At 55.2% G+C, this 20,854-nt stretch overlaps 2 protein-coding genes across 14 annotated transcripts in view; one reads left to right on the top strand and one right to left on the bottom strand.

The window, feature by feature from the left end:
• The window catches only part of DNM2 (dynamin 2), an 89,381-nt gene extending 71,841 nt beyond the window's left edge, over positions 1-17,540 (top strand). For 8 of the 13 annotated variants that reach the window (XM_044948150.2, XM_006068376.4, XM_044948142.2 and 5 more), the window contains 6 exons: positions 4,665-4,774; positions 7,511-7,622; positions 8,317-8,481; positions 13,371-13,603; positions 14,641-14,892; positions 15,566-16,462. In XM_044948150.2, coding sequence (XP_044804085.1) covers positions 4,665-4,774; positions 7,511-7,622; positions 8,317-8,481; positions 13,371-13,603; positions 14,641-14,892; positions 15,566-15,635 — 942 coding nt within the window. In that variant the 3' untranslated portion in view covers positions 15,636-16,462. Of the gene's footprint in view, positions 1-4,664; positions 4,775-7,510; positions 7,623-8,316; positions 8,482-13,370; positions 13,604-14,640; positions 14,893-15,565; positions 16,463-17,152 lie in introns of those variants that run through there. The other 5 variants (XM_044948148.2, XM_044948147.2, XM_044948143.2 and 2 more) reach the window with 2 other exon arrangements.
• TMED1 (transmembrane p24 trafficking protein 1) lies at positions 17,289-20,710 on the bottom strand. Its single transcript, XM_006068373.4, has 4 exons — positions 20,386-20,710; positions 19,607-19,704; positions 19,288-19,471; positions 17,289-18,316 (listed from the first exon to the last, which is right to left on the bottom strand). Exons 1-4 carry the CDS (start codon positions 20,566-20,568, stop codon positions 18,098-18,100), a joined length of 684 nt encoding a protein of 227 aa, XP_006068435.1. The 5' UTR covers positions 20,569-20,710; the 3' UTR covers positions 17,289-18,097.
• Positions 20,711-20,854: the final 144 nt, after the last annotated feature.

The raw sequence follows: 20,854 nt of genomic DNA, 5'->3' as shown, positions 1-20,854 counted from the left end.
AAGGATGAGGGAGGCCTCTGGGAACAGCAACAGGACTAATAAGCACCAGGAGCGGGTTGCACAGTGCCTGGGGACCTATGGACAGGGCTGTGAGTGAGTGCAGCCCTGCTGACGCAGGCTCCGTGGCCTGGGCCACCGTGTTTCTCTCCAGTCCCTGGAGAGGCGCAGAGGCTCTCCTTGTTGTCAAGGTGATGTTAGGTGGCCATCGTTTGGGGTCTGTGACAGAGGCCCCAGATGAAGGCACTTATAGAGATGGTGTGTTTCTTCCCCACATCCCTGTGAGCTCTGCACCCCTGCGCTGTGAGGCTGTCTGGGGCCCAGGCTTCACCTCCCCTGTTGCCACCTTAACACATAGCTCCATCCTGTGGTCCCAGACGGCTGCCCCACACCCATCACCATACGGGCCTGATATCGCTCTGCTCACGTGCCCGTGAATCTTGTCGTACAACTGCTGTATGTTTAGTTCACGTGGGATGGCACAGCCTCCAATGTGCCCTTGGAGGAGAGGCCGGGCATCTCTGATCAGCCCTGGAGATGCCCCACCTGGCTCTCCTCCCTTGGGGGTTCTGGGATGACCCCCCATGCCTGGGCCTCACTGGCAGCCGGTTGACCCCACCCCAGCTGTGTGTATTTCCACCCAGGCTCAGAGAGGAGGCAGGTAGAATGTGAGCTCTCTCGGGGCCCGTGGAGGAGCCCTCTCGTTTATGAAGTCCTTGCCCCATGCCAGGTTCACTGGCTAGGGGAGCCCGCCATAGTCCCTTGGGGAAGGCATTCTCTTCCTCCCCTTCCTCCTCAGTCAATACTCACATTCCTTTTGTCAGGTAAGGAAACTGAAGCTCTGAGCAGTGACTTGCCCCCGTGTCACAGCGTGGGGGAGGGTCCCTGTGTGGTGGGTGCACGGTGCAGGCTCCCTGACCCTCGGCCCCTCAGCCCCACGCCTGGTCGGTTCCCCACTGCCCAGACCGGAAGCAGTTCTGACAAGAGGCGGGTGTTTGAGGAAAGAACGTCATCACCCCACTCCCCTTGAGGCCCGAGGCTCACTCCTGGAATGTTGCGAAGCCTTGGGAGGCCCGAGTCCCTGAGGGGACCCTGTCTGGGTGGCTGCTTCTCCACCCCTGGGGTGGGGGAGATGCGATGCCCGGGGAGCCTTCCAGGGCTGCGCCGTGGAGGGAGGGCGGGGCCGGGCGGCCCTCAAGGAACCTGCGTGGCCACAGCTGCTCCTCAAGATGGCCGGGGTGAAGTGGGGGCGGGGGGCGGCGCGTGCACGTTCCTTCCCTCTCTTTCCGCCCCCGGAATCTGAAACCCTGTCATAAGCTGTCAGCTGGTTTGAGCCTTTGGGCTTCGGGGGCGTCCCCAGGGCAGGAGTGACAGACCTCGGGCGGTTGGAGAGGGGCGTCGGGCTGAGACCCCAGCCTGGGAGTTTGCTGCAGGGCACCATCATGAGCCCGGTTTTTAACTTCGGGGGGGCCCTTCGTTCCTCCTTCATCTCGGGGTTGAAAGTGGGAGCCCCAGACCCTCCCAAGGTGGCCCCAGAGCAGAGGCTAAGGCTGTGCTGGGAGGAGGGTCGCGCGCCTGCTGGCGGTAATGAGAACCAGCAGTCCCGTGAATGAGGCCCTGTGTGCGCCCCAGACACAAAGCGGCTGAGATGGGGAGGGGCGCGCGCGAAGTCCTTGCTCTGTCCGTCCCCTCCCTCTCCCCCTCCCCGTAGTTGGGATCCCACCCCACCCGGAGTGGCCACTCCCAGGGTCAGGCCACCTTCGTAGAGAAGCCTCAGAGAGAGGCAAGACACCAGGGTTACTTTATTTAAAGAATAAACAAGAGATGGTAGTTCCAGGAGGGTAGGCACAGGGGACCGATTCCGCCAGAGCCCCTAGACCCCCAGCCAGTGTCGGGGTGCCCTTGGCCTTTTCCTGGCACCTCTCCCCCCCACCCCCGCCCACGCCCTTCTTCTTTATTCCAGAATCTTCTTTCCAGATCTCCGCCCCTGTGGAGAACAGGGCAGTGGGCGATGACACTCACCTCCGGGTGTGCCTCACTGTGGGGGTGGCAGCGAGTTTGGAGGGGGCCCATCCCGACGCGCTGCTCGCCCGAGCCCAGCCTAACCAATGTGCAGACTACTGTACACATTCAGAGCCCCCTGAACAGGTAGTCTGAACACTGGGTTGGCGGGGCCGGCTGTCCATCCATTCCGTGGGCCCCCTGGCAGTGGCAGGGCCACCGCGCCTCTGGCACCTCCGAGGAAGCCACCCGCCCGCGACCGTCTGCTCGTCTCTTCTGACGTGGCACGGCTGGGGCCAGCGCGCATCTGGAGAAAGTTGTGGGTTTTCAGGAAATCCTAGGGAGGCGGTGGGGGTGGGGGAGGCGGGGGTGGGGGCCGGGAGGGAGGGTCTGGGACCAGGGCCTCTGCCAGCAGGAGAAGGTCTCTGGGGGTGGGGGCGGGGTGCACACGCGCCTCCGTGTCTGTGTGGTGTGTGTGTCATGTCTGTGTGGTGTGTGTTTGTGTCGTGTGTGTGTGTGTGTGTGTGTGTGCGCGCGCGTGCCCGCAGCATCAGGAAGGCGGCCGCCCTGCTCTGGGCGGAATCACACTATAAACAATTCCAGATGTGGCGTCTTGCTCAGGGCCCGAAAGGACTGTGACTCAGTGACTTGGCCTGGCCGACCGACTGGAAGCTTCCTGCCTCGTGATGACACCATAGGGTGGGGGCAAGCAGAGCTTCTTCCACAAATTTCTGGGCCAGGAACTCAGACCCCAACCCCTTGTGAAGCCCCCAGAACTCTTAACCGAGAGGTCAGAGGGTCTGCTCACACCCCCTGTGGCATGAATGGGGGGCGCTCACCTCCTTGGCTGCCGGGCTCCTCTTCCTGCCTCTCACTGTGGCTCGGCCTGGAGGAGCACTGCCCTGCTTCCTTCTTGCATGGAGCCCCTTGGACTGACTGACCCTGGAGCACAGAGTGACAGACAGACAAAAGAAAACCCCAGGTGCCTTGTAAGCGCTGACTCCAAGGTGGACATGTGCTCAGAGTTTTCAGTGTCCGTCCTCACCCTGGACCAGGAGGCCAAGGCTCCTATCCACCTTTTTAATTTTTGTTATTTGTTATTAATTTTTTTTTTACCATGCCACAGGGCATGTGGGATTTTAGTTACCTGACCAGGGATCACACCCATGCTCCCTGCATTGGAAGCATGGAGTCTTAACCCCTGGACTGCCAGGGAAGCCCTTTCTACCCACTTTTAACAGCTGAAGAAACTGAGGCAGAGGAGAGACAATGAGTGGGGTGGGGACCAGCCCTTCTGATCTCCTAACCCCAGTCAGGACTGAGCCCCCACACCAAGCCTGCCCCTTCAGTAGTCCTGAAACTCCAGGCGGCCCTCCACCCACCGGGAAGCCCCCAGCTCCCTTTCCCATCACCACTGTGGCCCCTTTTGAATTCGGAAGCAGATGTCAATTGTGGGGCTTTGTTCTGATACCTTCCAGAGGTCAGGGGTAGGATGGCTGTGGTGTGAGGGAGCTTGTCTCTGTTCTCCAAAGATGTCCAAGAGGTCAAAGGCCAGGAGGGCAGTGGGGAGACCCTGGCCTCTGAAGTCCCATGGGGCCCACTCCACTGCTGTGTGCCCTGGTTGACCAGCTGCCCTCTCTCTCTGATCATGCTGCTTCCAAGGCAGGGACATGTGTGAGGGTTCCAAGAGCTGCTGGACACAGCATGTCTCCTCAGCCCTTGAGAGCTGCTGTGAGTTGGGAGTCGGGGGAGAGTTGGGGAGACCCCGATGCTGTGCTTTGGTTTCCTGATGTAGAAAACCCAGTTAATATGCTGCCACCTCCACCCCGAAACGAAGACTAATGATGATGCATTTGCACGGGCATATAGTAGGTGCTTAGCTGACATTATTGGGGCTCCGGAGTGTGACTCCCAACTCTGAGACTCACCAGGCCCAGAACCTTGGCCAGGAGATGCACCCTTTCCGAGCTGTTTGCTCAGTAGCCAGCAGGACCACCGTGACTGGCATTCAGTGGGCACTTTCTGAACAAGGCCAGCCAGGCTTTGGAACTCAGGCCTCAGCTCGAGGGCTCCTCCCTTTCCAGCTTTGCCCAACCCCTACCCCCAGTGCCTGCCCTTCTATGCCTCAGTCTGTCTTGAAAATGGGATCATAGTGGTAACTCACTCACAGGCTTGTTGTGAAACTGTAGGGGACTTAACGGTTATGTTCACTTAGCGGTTGGGATCCAGGTACAGTCAGAGCTGGCCGGTTTTGAGCATCCCTTGTGTGTCAGCAGTGAACCAGACAGGAGTCCCCACCCTTGGGGATTCAGTGGTCCCAGTGAGTGCTGTGTTATGTGAGGAAAAGCACCAGGGTGAAAAGTAGAGGGCGAGTTTGGGGTTGGGTTTGGAGCAGGCCTTGCACTCTGCACAAAGGTGTCAAGGAGGCAACCATGTGGACGTTGAAGGTGGAGAGCAGCATTCCATGTGCAAAGGCCCTGGGGTAGGAGCCACTTGAGATGTTCAGAGAGAGTCAGAGGCCAGCGTGGCTAGGCCAGGTGAGCGAGGGGGAGATGGGGCAGGTAAGTTCATCTGGGGAGAGCGAGACACATGGGCAGCGTTGGATGTTGGCCATGGTCCTTGTGGTAGAGTTCAGCCAAGGCTGACCCCTCCCCTTCCTCTATCAGGAGAAAGAGAAGAAGTACATGCTGCCTCTGGACAACCTCAAAATCCGTGACGTGGAGAAGGGCTTCATGTCCAACAAGCATGTCTTCGCCATCTTCAACACAGAGCAGAGGTGAGCCCACCCAGGACCTAGGTCCCGGGGAGACCAGTGGCCCCATTCAGTCATTCTGCAGCATCTGCAGAACACTTGCTGTGAACAGTCCCTACCTAGGGTCTCAACGGTCCAGAAAGGGAGTCAGTCAAAAAACAGAAACGTGCTTCTGTGGGACGGTCAGGGAAGGCCCTTCTGGGGAGAGGTGAGAAAGAAATGAGCAGAGCCATGGTGGATCCTAAGCAGACAAGGGATTGGACCTGGGGCTGGTACTCACAGGCGCCCCCTAGTGGTCATCAGGGGAACAGGCTGAGGAGGCCAGGGTGAGGGTGGGAGACCAGGGAGGAGACACCCGCACTGGCCCCAGTGGGCAGTGGTGGGGCTGGACCTGAGTGGGGCTGATGACACAGAGGAGGAAGGGATGGATTCCAACAGAGGGACCAAACTCCTGGAGGCTGTGGGTATGAGAACAAGAAAGCATTGCCCAGGGATGGAGCTGCCGATGGCTGACATGGGGCAGGCAGAGGCAGAAAAGGCTTGGGGCCAGTCAGAGGCTGGGTTTGGGCGATGCCAAGGGAGAGGGGCCCGTGAGATTCCACGTGGAGTGTGAGGGAGGCAGCTGGGAAGGTACAAGAGACTGGTGTTCAGGACTGCCCTCTGGGCAGGAATATGAACTGGGAGCAATATTCATTGCTTTGTGGTGGTGTTTCAGGTCTAGAGGGGGCAAAGATCCCAAGGCCAGTGTAACAGAGAAGAGAACAGCCCAGGAGACTCTCAGTAAATCCATCCCCAGGGATGTTGGTGGGAGACTTTAGCAAAAGCCAAGGCACTTCTCTCAGCTCGAGAAAAGAGCCAATTGGCAGGGGGTCTGAGAGCAGGAGGAATGGCTGAGTGTGGACCCAGGAGAGCCCCTGCTCAGATTCACACCATCACGCAGGGACCCCCTCAAGCCAGGGTTTAGCCAAAGCCTGGCTGTTCTTCATGACTGGCCAGCAGGCACTGGCTTCCTCTCTGCTGGCCCCTGGAGTACCTTCCCCACTGGCCGTTCACACCCACTGGTTCCAGCTGAGCCACCTGGCTTGTGCAGAACAGCTCTGTCCTGCTGCTTTCTGGGCTGGCCTAAAGCTCTGAGATCCTCTTTGACCATCAGCTGCCTCCAAAGTCTTTTATAGCCCTTTTAGGCACATTCCTCCCACTCCCCACCTCCCATGCCTAAGAAGCCCTAGGGTATGTGAAAGAAACTGCAGCGGGACAGGCCTGCTGGGAAGCTGTTCTGGCTGCAAGATGCCGGGCAGCCAGCACACTTGCCTGGTCCTGTGATCTTCCATGCAGTAGGGTGAAGACATTGCCTAATATATTATTGAGGGGTGAGTTCAGGAAACAAAGAATGATAGTAGCAGAAACAAGATAGAAGTTTGGTGTTTTTTTAAATAGAAATCAAGTTCAGACGTTACCATCAAGGGCAGGTTGGACAAGCCCACAGGCATCCAGACCCAGGCCCTCCTTCTTATTTCTCAGCTTTCCTCCTCTCTGTCCAAGATGGCTGCCCAGTCTCCAGCCATCATGATGATGTTCCAGGCAGCAGGAAGGAGGAGGAGGAGCAACAAAGAAATGCTCTGGAAATCTCAGGGCAGCCACTCACTGACTGCTGGTTGGCCTGAGGACTGTCGTGAGGCCATGTGTGCCTAATCTCAAACCCAAACCTCACTGGAAGACTTTGGGACAGCTTGGCCGTCTCAGCCACACCTGCTTTGCGGGACAGGGTGACAGGCATGTAGCATGGATCCTGGCCCCTATATAGACAGAACACTGTCCTTAAATGCTGGTTCGTGCCCATCTGTTTTCCCTCATCTCCCAGCCTTGTGGTTCTGCACCTTCTGCTCACAGACCCACGTGTGCCCAGCAGTTCACAAGCCTTCACTGGGAGTCTTGGTCCTGTCCCTGGCCAGCTCTACCTCCTTTCTAAGAATCTGGGCGCGTGCTAGACCTTCTGAGTGCAGTGTAGTAGCCACTGCCTACATGTGACTATTTAAATATAAATCAGTGGAAAAAGTCTTAAGATCACTTTCTTGGTCACCCTGGCCCATATCTTGTGCTCAGAAAGAAACTACCTGTGACTCACGGCTACTGTGTCGGGCAGCACAGGCAGAAAACGTTTCCACTATCACAGAACATTCTTCTGGACATGCTATAGTCTTTCTACCAGGGCTTCCCTGGTGGCTCAGAAGGTAAATCCACCTGCAATGCAAGGGACCCAGGTTCAATCCCTGTGTTGGGAAGATCCCCTGGAGGAGGGAATGGCAACCCACTTCAGTATTCTTGCCCAGAGAATTCCATGGACACGACTGAGCGACTGACACACGCACTGAGTCACCTCTCTAGAAACACTTTGATGGGAGCTCCCCAACTGGCGGAGAGTGTCATGGGTCACTGCCCCCCCAGGAGAGCATCAGGAGGGGAGTAGCTGAGCTCACAGACAGAACACCAGGGATGCTGCTAGATGCAGGCTCTCACGGAGCACACACCCTGCTCTCGTCACGGTTTTGGGTGTCGCAGGCATGAACTCATGAAGCCTCCATCAGGCCAACGTGGTGTAGAGGCCGCTGCCATCCTGGGGCCTCTGGTCGTGAGTGCCCGGGTCAGGGGTGAATCCCCGTCAGTCAGGCCAACCCCAGAGCCTGCACGCCAGCTCCTTGTACCCGCTGGGCCCCGGGCAGGGTTAGCCACGGGCCTTTCCCTCCCTCCCTCGCCCCGCAGGAATGTCTACAAGGACCTGCGGCAGATCGAGCTGGCCTGTGACTCCCAGGAGGACGTGGACAGCTGGAAGGCCTCATTCCTCCGAGCTGGGGTCTATCCAGAGAAGGACCAGGTGAGAGCACCCTGAGCTGTCCCCTCCCTCCCGAGAGAAGAAGGGCAGCCAGCATCTCACGGGCTCGGTCGTTTCAGGCTGTTTGCCAGAACTCTCTGAAGGCATGTAGCCCATACCCCCTCGCTCTCTGTTTTTTTAATTTTTATTTATTTATTTGGCTGTGCCGAGTCTTAGTTGCAGCACATGGAATCTAGTTCCCTGACCAGGGAGTGAATCCAAACCGCCTGTATTAGGAGCATAGAATCTTAGCCCCTGGACCACCAGGGAAGACCTCCCATGCTGTCTTGAACAAACAAAGCAGAAAGGGGGTTGGGGGGGGTGCCGTCATCAGCACCTAGATTCTCCAACTGAAGTCAAGGACAGGGATACACATGGGCTGGGATCCTGTCTGCTTTATTCTCTCTCCTCTTCCTGTCCTGAGGCAGAGTGAACGTGGCCCCAGATTAATGTGTTGATTAATGTGTTGTCCCATTCCCAGCTGAGCGTCTCTAGCCCACCTTGGGCCGCAGTCACCCCAGGTCCAAGCAGCTCAGGCCAGGGCAGGCAGGGCCGCACAGTGCCAACGCAGCCATCGGGGGCCAGCCCCAGGGAGTCAGCTGCGGGTGGGAGAGGGCAAGCAATTCCCAGAGGAGGGGGGCTCCCCAGGCTCGCCTCAGACCACGGTTTCTACCTCACCGCTTCTCCCTCCTTGCAGGCAGAAAACGAGGATGGAGCCCAGGAGAACACCTTCTCCATGGACCCGCAGTTGGAGCGGCAGGTGGAGACCATTCGCAACCTGGTGGACTCGTACGTGGCCATAATCAACAAGTCCATCCGTGACCTCATGCCAAAGACCATCATGCACCTCATGATCAACAACGTGAGTGCCCGCCCCTCCAGGGCCCGTCCCACCCTGCAGCCAGATGTGGCCTGAACACACTCTGTACCAAAGTAAAAGTCAGGGACTTCCTGGCAGTCCAGTGATCAGGACTCTGTGCTTCCACTGCAGTGGCACAGGTTCGATTCCCGGTTGGGGGACTAGGATCTCGCATGCTTCATGGCCAAAATAAAGGAAAGGATAAAAATTAAGAGTCTCACCACCTGATTCAAACATCACAATCGGGACCCCCTAGCTCATCTTGGGAAATGGGAAGGTACAGGCCACCTGGCCTACATCCCCTCAGTTGGGTCACTGAAGCTACCACACACGTGTGTACTTTCTCTGAAGTTTTGTAGCTTTATAGTAACGCTAGAGAAGGGACTGCTGTCATCCCCATTTTAGAGACAGGAAAACAGAGGCCCAGAGAGGTTAAGAAACCTGTTTCAAGTCACTCAGAAGAGTGAGAGGTAGGATTCAAACCCCGGCTAAGTCTGTCCCCACCGTGGCCTCTAATGGCCGGTGGCCCGCCTGCCTTCACCCTGCTACCCTAGGGCTCCCAAGCCTCTCAGGGCATCTGGCATCTCTTGAGTGAAATATGGCTACGCTAATGTCTCCTGCTGCAGGCTGCTGGGACAGCTCAGGCCCTGGGCTCAGCACTAGGCACTTAGCTGTATGTGTAACCCGGGTTCAGTTTGTCTTGTGACTATAAGAGCTCACAGTAGGACAGTGCCTAAAGCAAAAAATCTCGTGTCCCTTCCCTTTCACTCTGTTCTTCCCAGTGTCCTCCTCATGGGTGTCCTGGTACATTCTCACATATGGATGGGATTGGCAATCTATAGGGTGCTGCAGCTATGCAATTTTAAATGCATGTATGCCTTGATCCAGCAGTTCCACTTACAGGAATTTCTCCCCACAGAGACATTTGCCAGCATGCAAATGGAGCACATGCATGGTTATTCTTTTCAGAATAGTGGCCAAGACATAGAAATCTCTATCCATTTCTTAGAATTCATTAAGTAAATATCCATTTTATTGCAAAAAAATACCCAAAAACAAAAGGATGAAAACTTTCTCCAGGTCTGTACTAACTTTATTAAAGCAGAAAAGGTATAGAGTATAACAGAATGATCAAGAAAGCTCTATTTGTGTAAAAACAGATGGGAAATCTTCTCTATATATAATATGCCTAGGAATCTGGAAGTTTGTACAGGAACCTAGTGACCCTGGAAGGGGAACTCAGGAGGCCTAAAGAGACCAGAGTGGACAAAGGAGATTTTTCACTGTATTTTTAAGTGATACTTTTTTTCCTTTACTGCTACTGCTGCTGCTGCTAAGTCGCTTCAGTCGTGTCCAACTCTGCGTGACCCCATAGACGGCAGCCCACCAGGCTCCGCCGTCCCTGGGATTCTCCAGGCAAGAACACTGGAGTGGGTTGCCATTTCCTTCTCCAATGCATGAAAGTGAAAAGTGAAAGTGAAGTCGCTCAGTTGTGTCCGACCCTCAGCGACCCCATGGACTGCAGCCTACCAGGCTCCTCCGTCCATGGGATTTTCCAGGCAAGAGTACTGGAGTGGGGTGCCATTGCCTTCTCCGTTTTCCTTTACTAGTTTTTCAAAATTTAAATGTTTGAATAGCTAATGCATTTACATGGTTTGCAAATGCAAAACTATCCAGCGCTGTCAACTTTGCGTGTGTTGAAAGTTCATTTGAGAAAATCCATCTATATATATATTCTTTTTCATGTTCTTTCCCATTACAGCTTATTATAGGATATTGAATATAGTTCCCTATGGTATATACAGTAGAGCATTGTTGTTTATCTATTTTATATATAGTAGTTTATATTGGCTAATCCCAAACTCCTACTTTATCCACCTAATTTATCCACCACCACAACCACCAATGTCTGTTTGGTAACCATAAGCCTGTTTCTGTTTTGTAAATGAGTCCATTTATATCATATTTTAGATTCCACATATAAGTGTCTTACTCTCTGTCTTACTTAATATGATGATATCTAGGTCCATCCATGTTGCCACAAATGGCACTCAGTTCAGTCGCTCAGTCGTGTCCGACTCTTTGCGACCTCATGAATCGCAGCACACCAGGCCTCCCTGTTCATCACCAACTCCCGGAGTTCACTCAAACTCACATCCATCGAGTCGGTGATGCCATCCAGCCATCTCATCCTCTGTCGTCCCCTTCTCCTCCTGCCCCCAATCCCTCCCAGCATCAGAGTCTTTTCCAATGAGTCAACCCTTTGCATGTGGTGGCCAGAGTACTGGAGTTTCAGCTTTAGCATCATTCCTTCCAAAGGACACCCAGGACTGATCTCCTTTAGAATGGACTGGTTGGATCTCCTTGCAGTCCAAGGGACTCTCAAGAGTCTTCTCCAACACCACAGTTCAAAAGCATCAATTCTTATGGCACTCAGCTTTCTTCACAGTCCAACTCTCACATTCATACACGACCACTGGAAAAACCATAGCCTTGACTAGACGGACCTTTGTTGGCAAAGTAATGTCTCTGCTTTTGAATATGCTATCTAGGTTGGTCATAACTTTCCTTCCAAGGAGTAAGCGTCTTTTAATTTCATGGCTGCAGTCACCATCTGCAGTGATTTTGGAGCCCAAAAAAATAAAGTCTGACACTGTTTCCACTGTTTCCCCATCTATTTCCCATGAAGCGATGGGACCAGATGCCATGATCTTCGTTTTCTGAATGTTGAGCTTTAAGCCAACTTTTTCACTCTCTGCTTTCACTTTCATCAAGAGGCTTTTTAGTTCCTCTTCACTTTCTGCCATCAGGGTGGTGTCATCTGCATATCTGAGGTTATTGATATTTCTCCCAGGAATCTTGATTCCAGCTTGTGCTTCTTCCAGCCCAGCATTTCTCATGATGTACTCTGCATATAAGTTAAATAAGCAGGGTGACAGTATACAGCCTTGACGAACTCCTTTTCCTATTTGGAACCAGTCTGTTTGTTGTTCCGTGTCCAGTTCTAACTGTTGCTTCCTAACCTGCATACAGGTTTCTCAAGAGGAAGGTCAGGTGGTCTGGTATTCCCATCTCTTTCAGAATTTTCCACAGTTTATGTGATCCACAAAGTCAAAGGCTTTGGCATAGTCAATAAAGCAGAAATATACATTTTTCTGGAACTCTCTTCCTTTTTCGATGATCCAGCGGATGTTGGCAATTTGATCTCTGGTTCCTCTGCCTTTTCTAAAACCAGCTTGAACATCTGGAAGTTCACAGTTCACATATTGCTGAAGCCTGGCTTGGAGAATTTTGAGCATTACTTTACTAGTGTGTGAGATGAGTGCAGTTAAGCGGTAGTTTGAGCATTCTTTGGCATTGCCTTTCTTTGGGATTGGAATGAAAACTGACCTTTTCCAGTCCTGTGGCCACTGCTGAGTTTTCCAAATTTGCTGGCATATTGAGTGCAGCACTTTTGCAGCATCATCTTTCAGGATTTGAAATAGCTCCACTGGAATTCCATCACCTCCACTAGCTTTGTTCATAGTGATGCTTTCAATAAGGCCCACTTGACTTCACATTCCAGGTTGTCTGGCTCTAGGTGAGTGAGCACACCATCGTGATTATCTGGGTCATGAAAATCTTTTTTGTACAGTTCATCTGTGTATTCTTGCCACCTCTTCTTAATATCTTCTGCTTCTGTTAGGTCCATACCATTTCTGTCCTTTATGGATCCCATCTTTGCCTGACATGTTCCCTTGGTATCTCTAATTTTCTTGAAGAGATCTCTAGTCGGCATTATATCATTCTTTTTTATCACTGAGTAATATTCTTCTGTGTGTGTGTGTGTGTGTGTGTGCCACATCATTATTCATTCATCTGTTGATGGACATTTAGGTTGCTTCCATGTCTTAGCTATTGTAAATAGTGCTTCAGTGGACATTGAGGGTGCATGTATCTTTTTGAATTATAGTTTTCTCTGGATATATGCCCAGGAGTGGGATTGCTGGATCATATGGTAGTTCTGTTTTTAGTTTTTAAAAGAACCTCCATACTGTTTTCCATAGTGGCTGCACCAATTTACATTCCCACCAACAATATAGGAGGATTCGTTTCTTACAAACCCTCTCCAACATTTATTATTTGTACATGTTTTGATGGTGGCCATTCTGACTGGTGTGAGGTGTACTTCATTGTAATTTTGATTTGCAGTTCTCTAATAATTAGTGGACATCTATTCTTAACAAGATAATTGTAGAAGGAGACTTTGGTTACGAGATCTCATATATCCATTGAATCGATATTTCTGTCTCAAAGCCACTCTTGCCCTTAATGGGGAAGCTCTGGAAGCATCCCCTCCAAAATCAACAACAAGTTGGCCATTTCCACTTTTATTTAACCTTCCTGTAGAGTTACTAGTCAATGCATTTAGATAAGAAAAATAATTTAAAGGTATGAATGTTGAAAACGAATGGGAAAAATTGTCCCTATGTAAACATGAACTTGTGTACCTAGAAACTCCAAGAAAAGTAACTGAAAAACTACCATATCTTGTAGGAGTATTCAGGAAGGAACAAAGTATTAGGTTAATGAACAGAAACTAGCAGTTTTTAAACAAAAGTCAGTTTCAAGATATAATGGGAGAAAAGATAGCTATTAAAGATAAGATTCTAGGAATTTCTAGGAATAAGTTTCACAAGAATCTCATGATTGAAAGAACACTGGCAAGCACCCCTGAGAGACCCAGGAGCCCACTGAGTAGAAAGCTCACCTCCTTGTAAATATTGCCCATGTTCCGTAGTAAAGTTAAAGACTTTAAAGAACAGCATGGTGAACCAAGCCCATCACAGCCACTGGCTGAGTTCTTGGCCGGTGTGGTGGGAACCTCTGACCTCTCCAACCCTTGCCCCCAGACAAAGGCCTTCATCCACCATGAGCTGCTGGCCTACCTGTACTCGTCGGCGGACCAGAGCAGCCTCATGGAAGAGTCGGCTGACCAGGCCCAGCGGCGGGATGACATGCTGCGCATGTACCACGCGCTCAAGGAGGCGCTCAACATCATTGGGGACATCAGCACCAGCACTGTGTCCACTCCCGTGCCCCCACCCGTTGACGACACCTGGATCCAGAACACCAGCAGCCACAGGTCCGTGAGGCTGGATTGCCCACAGGCTGCAGAGGGTACTGCCTGTGGGTTCCCAGCTCTACCCACCCCCACCCCCATGTGTCCATCAGGGCACAACCATGGGTGGCCAGGGTGCAGGGCCCCTGCCCACAGATGGTACAGCACCCAGGGCTGGCCATAGTGTGGGACTGCCACCCCTGCCTAGGCCTGAAGGGACAGGGGGAGAGAAGGGTTAATGGCCTGCCTGTCTCCTGATGCCTTCTGTTGGTTAAGGCCAAACACAAACCAGAGAGGGCAAGGGACCTGGGCAACCCTGGCCATACAGGTGAGCCTCCTAAAGCACAGAGCAAGCTGGGAACGGCTGGTGGGAGAGGACCTAGAGGGACACGTGGAGGGTGTAACCGGCATCCCCCGCCCTGACCACTTAGAGCTGAGGTGCAGTGAGGCCCTGACATGGGCACGTCAGAGCATCGGGCAGGGACACCTGACCAGTAACAGGGCAGGTGGTGCGAGGAGAGAGGGTGGCCCAGAGAAGTGTCAGAAGGTGCCGGTCTTTCCAAGCCCTCAGGGAGCCTTGAGGTTCCTTGGAGAGCAGACCCAGCCTCCAGCCTGAGATGCAGCACCCAGAGGGGAGCCTGTGGGTGCATGGGACAGGGGCCCATGGACCTTACAACCTCTGGAGGCATGCTGGGCTCTGGAAGGATTTTTGGCTTCAAAGGGTGGATTGGCATCATGGGGAGGCTGGAATGGGGCCAGTGAGAGGGAGATGCCGGAAGGAGTGAGACTAGAGGGAAGCAGGAGCCCTGTTGACTGAGGACAGGTGCTGGGCCCTGGCTCAGGTCCTGGAGGGGCACAGAGGGGCCCAGAGCATCTGTGCTGACCTGCCCAGGACCAGCTACTCACTGCATCTGGCTGGGTGGTAGCTGGTGCCAGCCTGTGTTACAGAGGAGGCCGCCCTCTGGCCAGTGCCCTGGCCCCACCTTGGGCTTCTGCGCCCACACCCATGTGGCCAGTGCACCCGCCCACCAGTTCACCTCACCCCCCTTCTCTCTCCACAGCCCCACTCCGCAGCGCCGGCCCATATCCAGCGTGCACCCCCCAGGCCGGCCCCCAGCAGTGAGGGGTCCCACCCCGGGGCCACCCCTGATTCCTGTGCCGGTGGGGCCAGCTTCCTTCTCAGCGCCCCCGATCCCGTCCCGGCCCGGCCCCCACCCCGGCGTGTTTGCCAACAACGACCCCTTCTCGGCCCCACCTCAGATCCCATCTCGGCCGGCTCGGATTCCACCCGGCATTCCCCCTGGAGTGCCCAGGTAAGGCTAGACCCCCTTGCCACCCGCCACCTAGAGACACCCGCCTGTGCCCTGCAGGGAGCAAAGGAGTTACCAGTATCCCCGTGGGGCTCACGGGGAAACTGAGGCCCCGAGAGGCCTAATTCACAGAGCAACGGAGTCCAGGCGACTCCCAAGCTCCCACGCCCATCCTCTACATGAGCACGTGGGCCCCCTTATAGCTCGGGTCCCTCCCATGGGACCCCTTCTGGTTTTGACCAGTTTCCCTTCTGAGGACACGCACATCAGGCGCTGCCCATCCCCTGCCCTGGCTTGCCCCTCCCTGGCTACCAGGCTCTTTCTTCCCCTTTTCTCCCATGAGCAACCTGTGGTCCAGAGTGGGCGCAGGTGCTAATGCCCCGGTTGGCTCATTCCTTCCCAGCATCAAAGCAGCCACTGTGTAGCACCCAGATGGGTGCTGGCCTACCTGTACTCGTCGAGGTCAGGGCTTCGCACCACCCCAGCCAAGAACTCAGCCAGCTGTTGTGATGGGCTTGGAAGAGCATTCACCATGCTCTTCTTTAAAGTCTATAACTTTACTATGGAACATGGGCAATATTTACAAGGGGTGGGGGAGGTGGGGCCTGGGTCCTCGGCCTTGCCCGGCTTCCAGCCTCACTGCCCTCTCCCCCTCCTGTCTTTATTCTCTTTGCAGCAGAAGACCCCCTGCTGCGCCCAGCCGGCCCACCATTATCCGCCCAGCCGAGCCATCTCTGCTCGACTAGGCTGCAGGGGTTGGGGGTCATGTTCTTGGGAGTCCTCAAGCAGGACCCTCGGTGCAGGAGCTTCGGTGGTTTAAGCCCACCTGCCGCCCCTGGCCCTCCCGTCCCCAGGCAGGACCAGGCTCCCTGCGGGCAGCCCCTGGCTCTTCCCTAACCCTGGCCCCCATCCCCGGCTGGACACAGCACTGAAAGGAGGGCCCCTGGAGCCCCAGAATGAGGGGTGCTGGGGTGTTGCACTTTGGGAGATGGGGTCTCAGGTACCAGAGGAGAGAGCTGCATCTTGAGTGCCATCTTGAACAAGGGAGCCAGGCTGGTGTGGGGGGCGGGGTTCACCCAGGGGGTCTCTGGCCAGGAAAGCCTGAGTGGACCAGGCCTAAGAAACGGCACTGCAGTGTCCATACCCTGTAGGCCTTGCTCTGCTTCTCAGCAGCTGGGGCTCCCAGTGGCTCCCAGGCCCCGCGGGCCCAGCACTACCTGCCCGCCTGCCCAAGTTGTACATATTCCTTCCTCGGCCGCATTAACTGCACGGCCCAGCCTCGGCTGCCAGAGGTGCCTTCACCAGGTCTGGAACACTCAGCCCTGGCCAACCTCTCCCCTCCCTGGGCGCCCCCCTTCTCTTCCTGGGTCCCCAGGGCAGCCGGGGTTCGGGGCTGAATGGGATGGGGAAGCTTGGGAGGGCCTCTGGGTCCCCACCCGGGCCTCCCCCACGGGTCAGGCTCCGGGCGGCCTCTCCATGAGCAAAGCTTCTCGCTCGCTCGGTTTGACCACTGTAAGTGCCTGCACTCTGTACCCTATTAATAAACTACAATAAAGGGAAGACGCTTCTGGTGGCTCGTGTGTGGGCCTTTTGTGTTGCCGTTCAGGCTTGGGGGGGTGGCCTTGCCCCTGTCCCTCCCACCACGGGCCCCCCCCATACCTCACTCACAGGGCCTCTGCTCTCAGGTGGGAGGGTTCACTTCTACTAGAGGGGAGAGCTTTTACTTTCCTAAACACCTCAGGAGCAGAAGCAAATGTTCCCCCTCCCCCCATCCCCTCGTGGTTCCCAGGTGGCACTGGTGGTCAAGAACCTGCCTGCTAATGCCAGAGACATAAGAGAGACCGGTTCCATCCTGGGTCAGGAAGGTCCCCTGGAGGAGGGCATGGCAACCCACTCCAGTATCCCTTGCCTGGAGAATCCCATGGACAGAGGAGCCTGGTGGGGCTACATTCCATAGGGTTGCAAAGAGTCAGGCATGACTGAAGCGACTTACCCTGCACACACACACCCCATCCCCACACATAAGATGCTTGGCTGGTAACAGTGCTGATAACAGGCCAGGATGGGGACCTGGGACAGGTGTGCGAGTTACTGAAGGGAAAGGGTATCCTGGCCGCCCACCTTATACTGTGCCTCGGTCAGGCTCCTCCTCACCCCCACAGTCCTGAGGGCTTCCCCCTTCACCCTCTTGGGGGCACAGGCCTTCTGGCTTAGCCCGGGTCACAGTTAAACTTTGCTTTCTGATTTTTTCTCTTGTGCCCAGGCGACCACCTCCATCGGCTCCTGCCCGGCCTTTCTTCTGAGCTTCGTGGGAGACCCCTCCCGCCCGTCCGGCTGCCCTCTTGGGGGCAGGACTGTCTTGGCTGGTGTCCCTGAGCCCCAATCACCAGGCACTGTGATTTTTTTTCTGACCATAATTTATTGACTCTGGTGCCCAGACCACCCTTTGTTCCAGGAGGCTCCCATGCAGGCTTGAGCTGGGCCATCCCTTGGCCCCGTGTGGGGCCCCTGCACAAAGAGCAGGAGGGCCAGGTGGTCTTACAGACTCCGCTCCCCGAGTTCTGTAACCAGACCTCACACCCAGCCCACTCCCCGCTGGGCTGAGGGGCCAGGCCCCTTCCTGTCAATAAAAGTGACTGTTCTGGCAAGAACACTGCAGCCAAGTCTTGTTCTCCCTGGCTCCTGGCACAGCAGGCCATCCCCAGTAGCAGCACAGGCCTTGGGTGGAGCCATAAGGAGAACGCAGGCAGGCAGAGGATCCCGCAGCAGTCAGCCCCCTCCTATCGGGACCTGACTTGGAGGGCCAGTGGGAAGAGAACGGGGAGTTTGCTTCCTGGGCCCAGTCCGGCACTGCACAGGGCTGGTGCAGACTGGAAGACTCTGGCTAAGGCACATTGCCGTAGGGGACAGAGGCAGGGCCAGAAAACCCCAGGGTTGCCTTTGAACCCTGCAGTGCCCCCCATGCACCATTTCTAGGAAAACAGGTGCAGCCACTGAGCCATTCCTCCTGGAGGGACCCACACCTGCAAGCCAGCTGGTGCTCCCCACCCAGGACCGAAAGGGTGGAGACACGGTGGGTGCCCCACCTTAGGGCTGGAACTACACAGCCTCCCCTTGTGTAGGAAACAGTTGGGGAAGGGATGCCCCTAAGTCTCACATGCATGCGCCGTGCTGCCCCTCCTCTCCCCTGTTCTTCCACGGCAACAGGCTACATAGGCACAGGCCGCTTGTCCTGAAAGAAGCGCTTGAGCGTGCAGACTTGCAGCACGGCCACCAGCAGCAGCACGGCCACGTTCACGGCCGACCAGAAGTTGACCCGCTCCAGGTTGCCTTCTTGCAGGTTGCGGTCACGTGCCTCAAAGGCTCGCAGCAGAGTCAGCACTTGGATGCTGCGCTCCAGCCGGATCCTCATGGTCTCGATGGACTCCTGTGGCAGAGAGGGGAAAGGCAAGGCTTTGTCCTGCAGGATGGGAGTGAGAGTTCGTTTGTGGGGGAGAGAGCTGAGAGCACAGATTCGGTGGCCAGGCTGCCTGAGTCTCAAACCCTCTGCCATTCACTGGCTGTGTGACCATGAACAAGTAAACAACCTCTCTGGGCCTCAGTTTCCTCCTCCGAATTAAACCTCAGGGTTGTAAGAAATGAATGCCCAATTAGGCATGAAGAGCATACTAACTAGTAAGTAATAAAATGCAGTAGGTGAAGCCAGATTGCTTGGGTTCAAATATTGGCTCTGTTGCTGGCTGTGTGGCCTTAGGAGAATTACTTAGCCATCCTGTTCATCAGTTTCCCCAACTGTAAAATGGGGGATAATTAGAGCACACTCCCTATATATAGGGGGCTTCCCTGGTGGCTCAGACGGTAAAGAATCTGCCTGCAATGTGGGAGAACTGGGTTCGATCCCTGGTGTGGAAGATCCCCTGGAGAAGGGAATGGCTACCTAATCCAGTATTCTTCCCTACATATACAGTGGAGACTTCATGAGTTATTCAAGCCCTTAGAAAAAGGTTTATACCTAGAAATGTTCTACTGTTATTAAGTTGCGGGTACCAGTATGTAGGGGGCTTCCCAGGTGGGGCTAGTGGTAAAGAACCTGCCTGCCAGTGCAGGAGATGTAAGAGAAGTGGGTTCGATCCCTGGGTCAGGAAGATCCCCTGGAGGAGGGCACAGTAACCCATTCCAGTATTCTTGCCTGGAGAATCCCATGGATAGAGGAGCCTGGTGGGCTACAGTCCACAGGGTCACAAAGAGTTGGATATGATAGGACTGAAGCAATTTAGCACGCAGGCACCATTATGTAGGAAAGGTGGGGTCAGGCCCAGGCAGACCCCTGCCAAGGTGAGAGGGCAGGGAGCAATGCCAGAGATCTGGAAGGAGTGGCCCCAGCTCTCCTGGGCGCACCTTGATGTCCTCCATCTTGACTTCCAGAATCTCCTCAGGCTCCACAGCCTCTGCCCAGCCCTCGACCTCCTCCTCATCCTGCAGGCTGTCAAAGATGAGTTCAAAGAACACCAGCTTCTCCGAGATGGTGCTGAAGGAGTTGTCAAAGCACAGCTTGTAGTCCCCGGCTTCCGTGGGCTCCACCCTGGGCATACAGACACACATGACCCTGAGTGGCCGACCGGCTGTACTTTTCGAGGCCGGCAGGGTGGTAACCCGAGGCCGCCGGCAAGGGGCAGGGCTGTAACTGAATCCAGACAGCCAGCGGGACTTAACTCACGTGTGCACACCGTCTGCCTTGCGGGACTCGCTGACCAGCAGCACTCCCTGAGGGCTCTCCAGACTGAAATCCACGTCCAGCCCAGCACCTCCGATCACCTGGGGGGCAGGTAAGAGCAGGATAGAGGACTAGGGCTAAGCCAAAGGCACCTTCCAGAGAACGTCAGGGCTGGACCGACCCGCGTAGACCCATACTGACCACCACCCAGAGGTCTGCATGAGTTCTGACACCTACTAGACCTTCAAGCCAGTCTTGCCCCACTCCCGTCCCTCTGGAGCGCCCCTTGCCTTGGCTCCGCCCCTGAGTTGATGCCCTCTTTTATATGGCCACACCCTCCCCTAGAGATCGCGTCCCGACTTGGCCATACCCCAAATGAGACGACGGAGCCCAGCCTTCTTTACTTAGCCCAACCTCCGAGAAATTATCAGGTTGACCACACCTTTTTTGTACAGCATCCTGGTCTTCCCTCCCAACTCCCTCAATCGACCCAATCCTTTTGACCACGCCCACTCGCGACGGTCCTGCCTTCTGACAGGCTCCCTCGTTCTCCCGATGGCCCCGCCTCCCCGCTGACCCACTCTAGCCCCGCCTTCTATTCCCATCCCTTCCGCTCCCACGCGCTGTCCCCGCCCCTCAGGCTCCCTCTCCCTGGCTCCGCCCTCGTGCGCCTACGCTAGGGCTCCTCCTCCTTCCCTTCTTCAATGTATGCATAGCATGCTCCGGTTTGGCCACGCCCCGTCTCCGTGCCTCCGCTCGCTCCCCAACCCGGGACCCTGTACCTGGTACTCAGTCTCAAGGCTTGCGTTGGCCGGCGCGGACTGATAGAAACACTGCTTCCGCCCCGCAGGCAGCAGGAACGTGAACTCGCCGTCCTGGATCGGCGGGGGCCCTGCCCCTCCCACGCCCACTGGCGGCAGTAGTAGCCACAGGGCCAAGCCTAAGGCCGTGCCGGCCGCCATCATCCGGGTCACTCTCTGGTCTGCTAACCGGTTGCGGTTCCTTTAAGGAATAGCTCTGTCCACTATGCTATTCGGCGGAGTTCATTGGCAGCCGCTTCTGTCCGTTATCCGAAGCCCGCGGAACCAGGAGTGAAGGACCCCCCGAGAGCCTAGCTGCCTGAATGAATGCCTGATGCGCCTGAAAACACTCGATCTTCTACAGATTTTTCTTTGTAAAGCCTCTTTTCTAGCCTCAGTAACTGTGAGGAAAATTACAAAAATAAAACCACGATGGTACATCCTCTTCAGG

This window comes from Bubalus bubalis, chromosome 9, assembly GCF_019923935.1.
Source record: "Bubalus bubalis isolate 160015118507 breed Murrah chromosome 9, NDDB_SH_1, whole genome shotgun sequence".
Classification (NCBI taxonomy): Eukaryota; Metazoa; Chordata; class Mammalia; order Artiodactyla; family Bovidae; genus Bubalus; species Bubalus bubalis.
The sequence above is the reverse complement of the archived record's forward strand: the minus strand, read 5'-3'. Positions and strand labels throughout refer to the sequence as shown.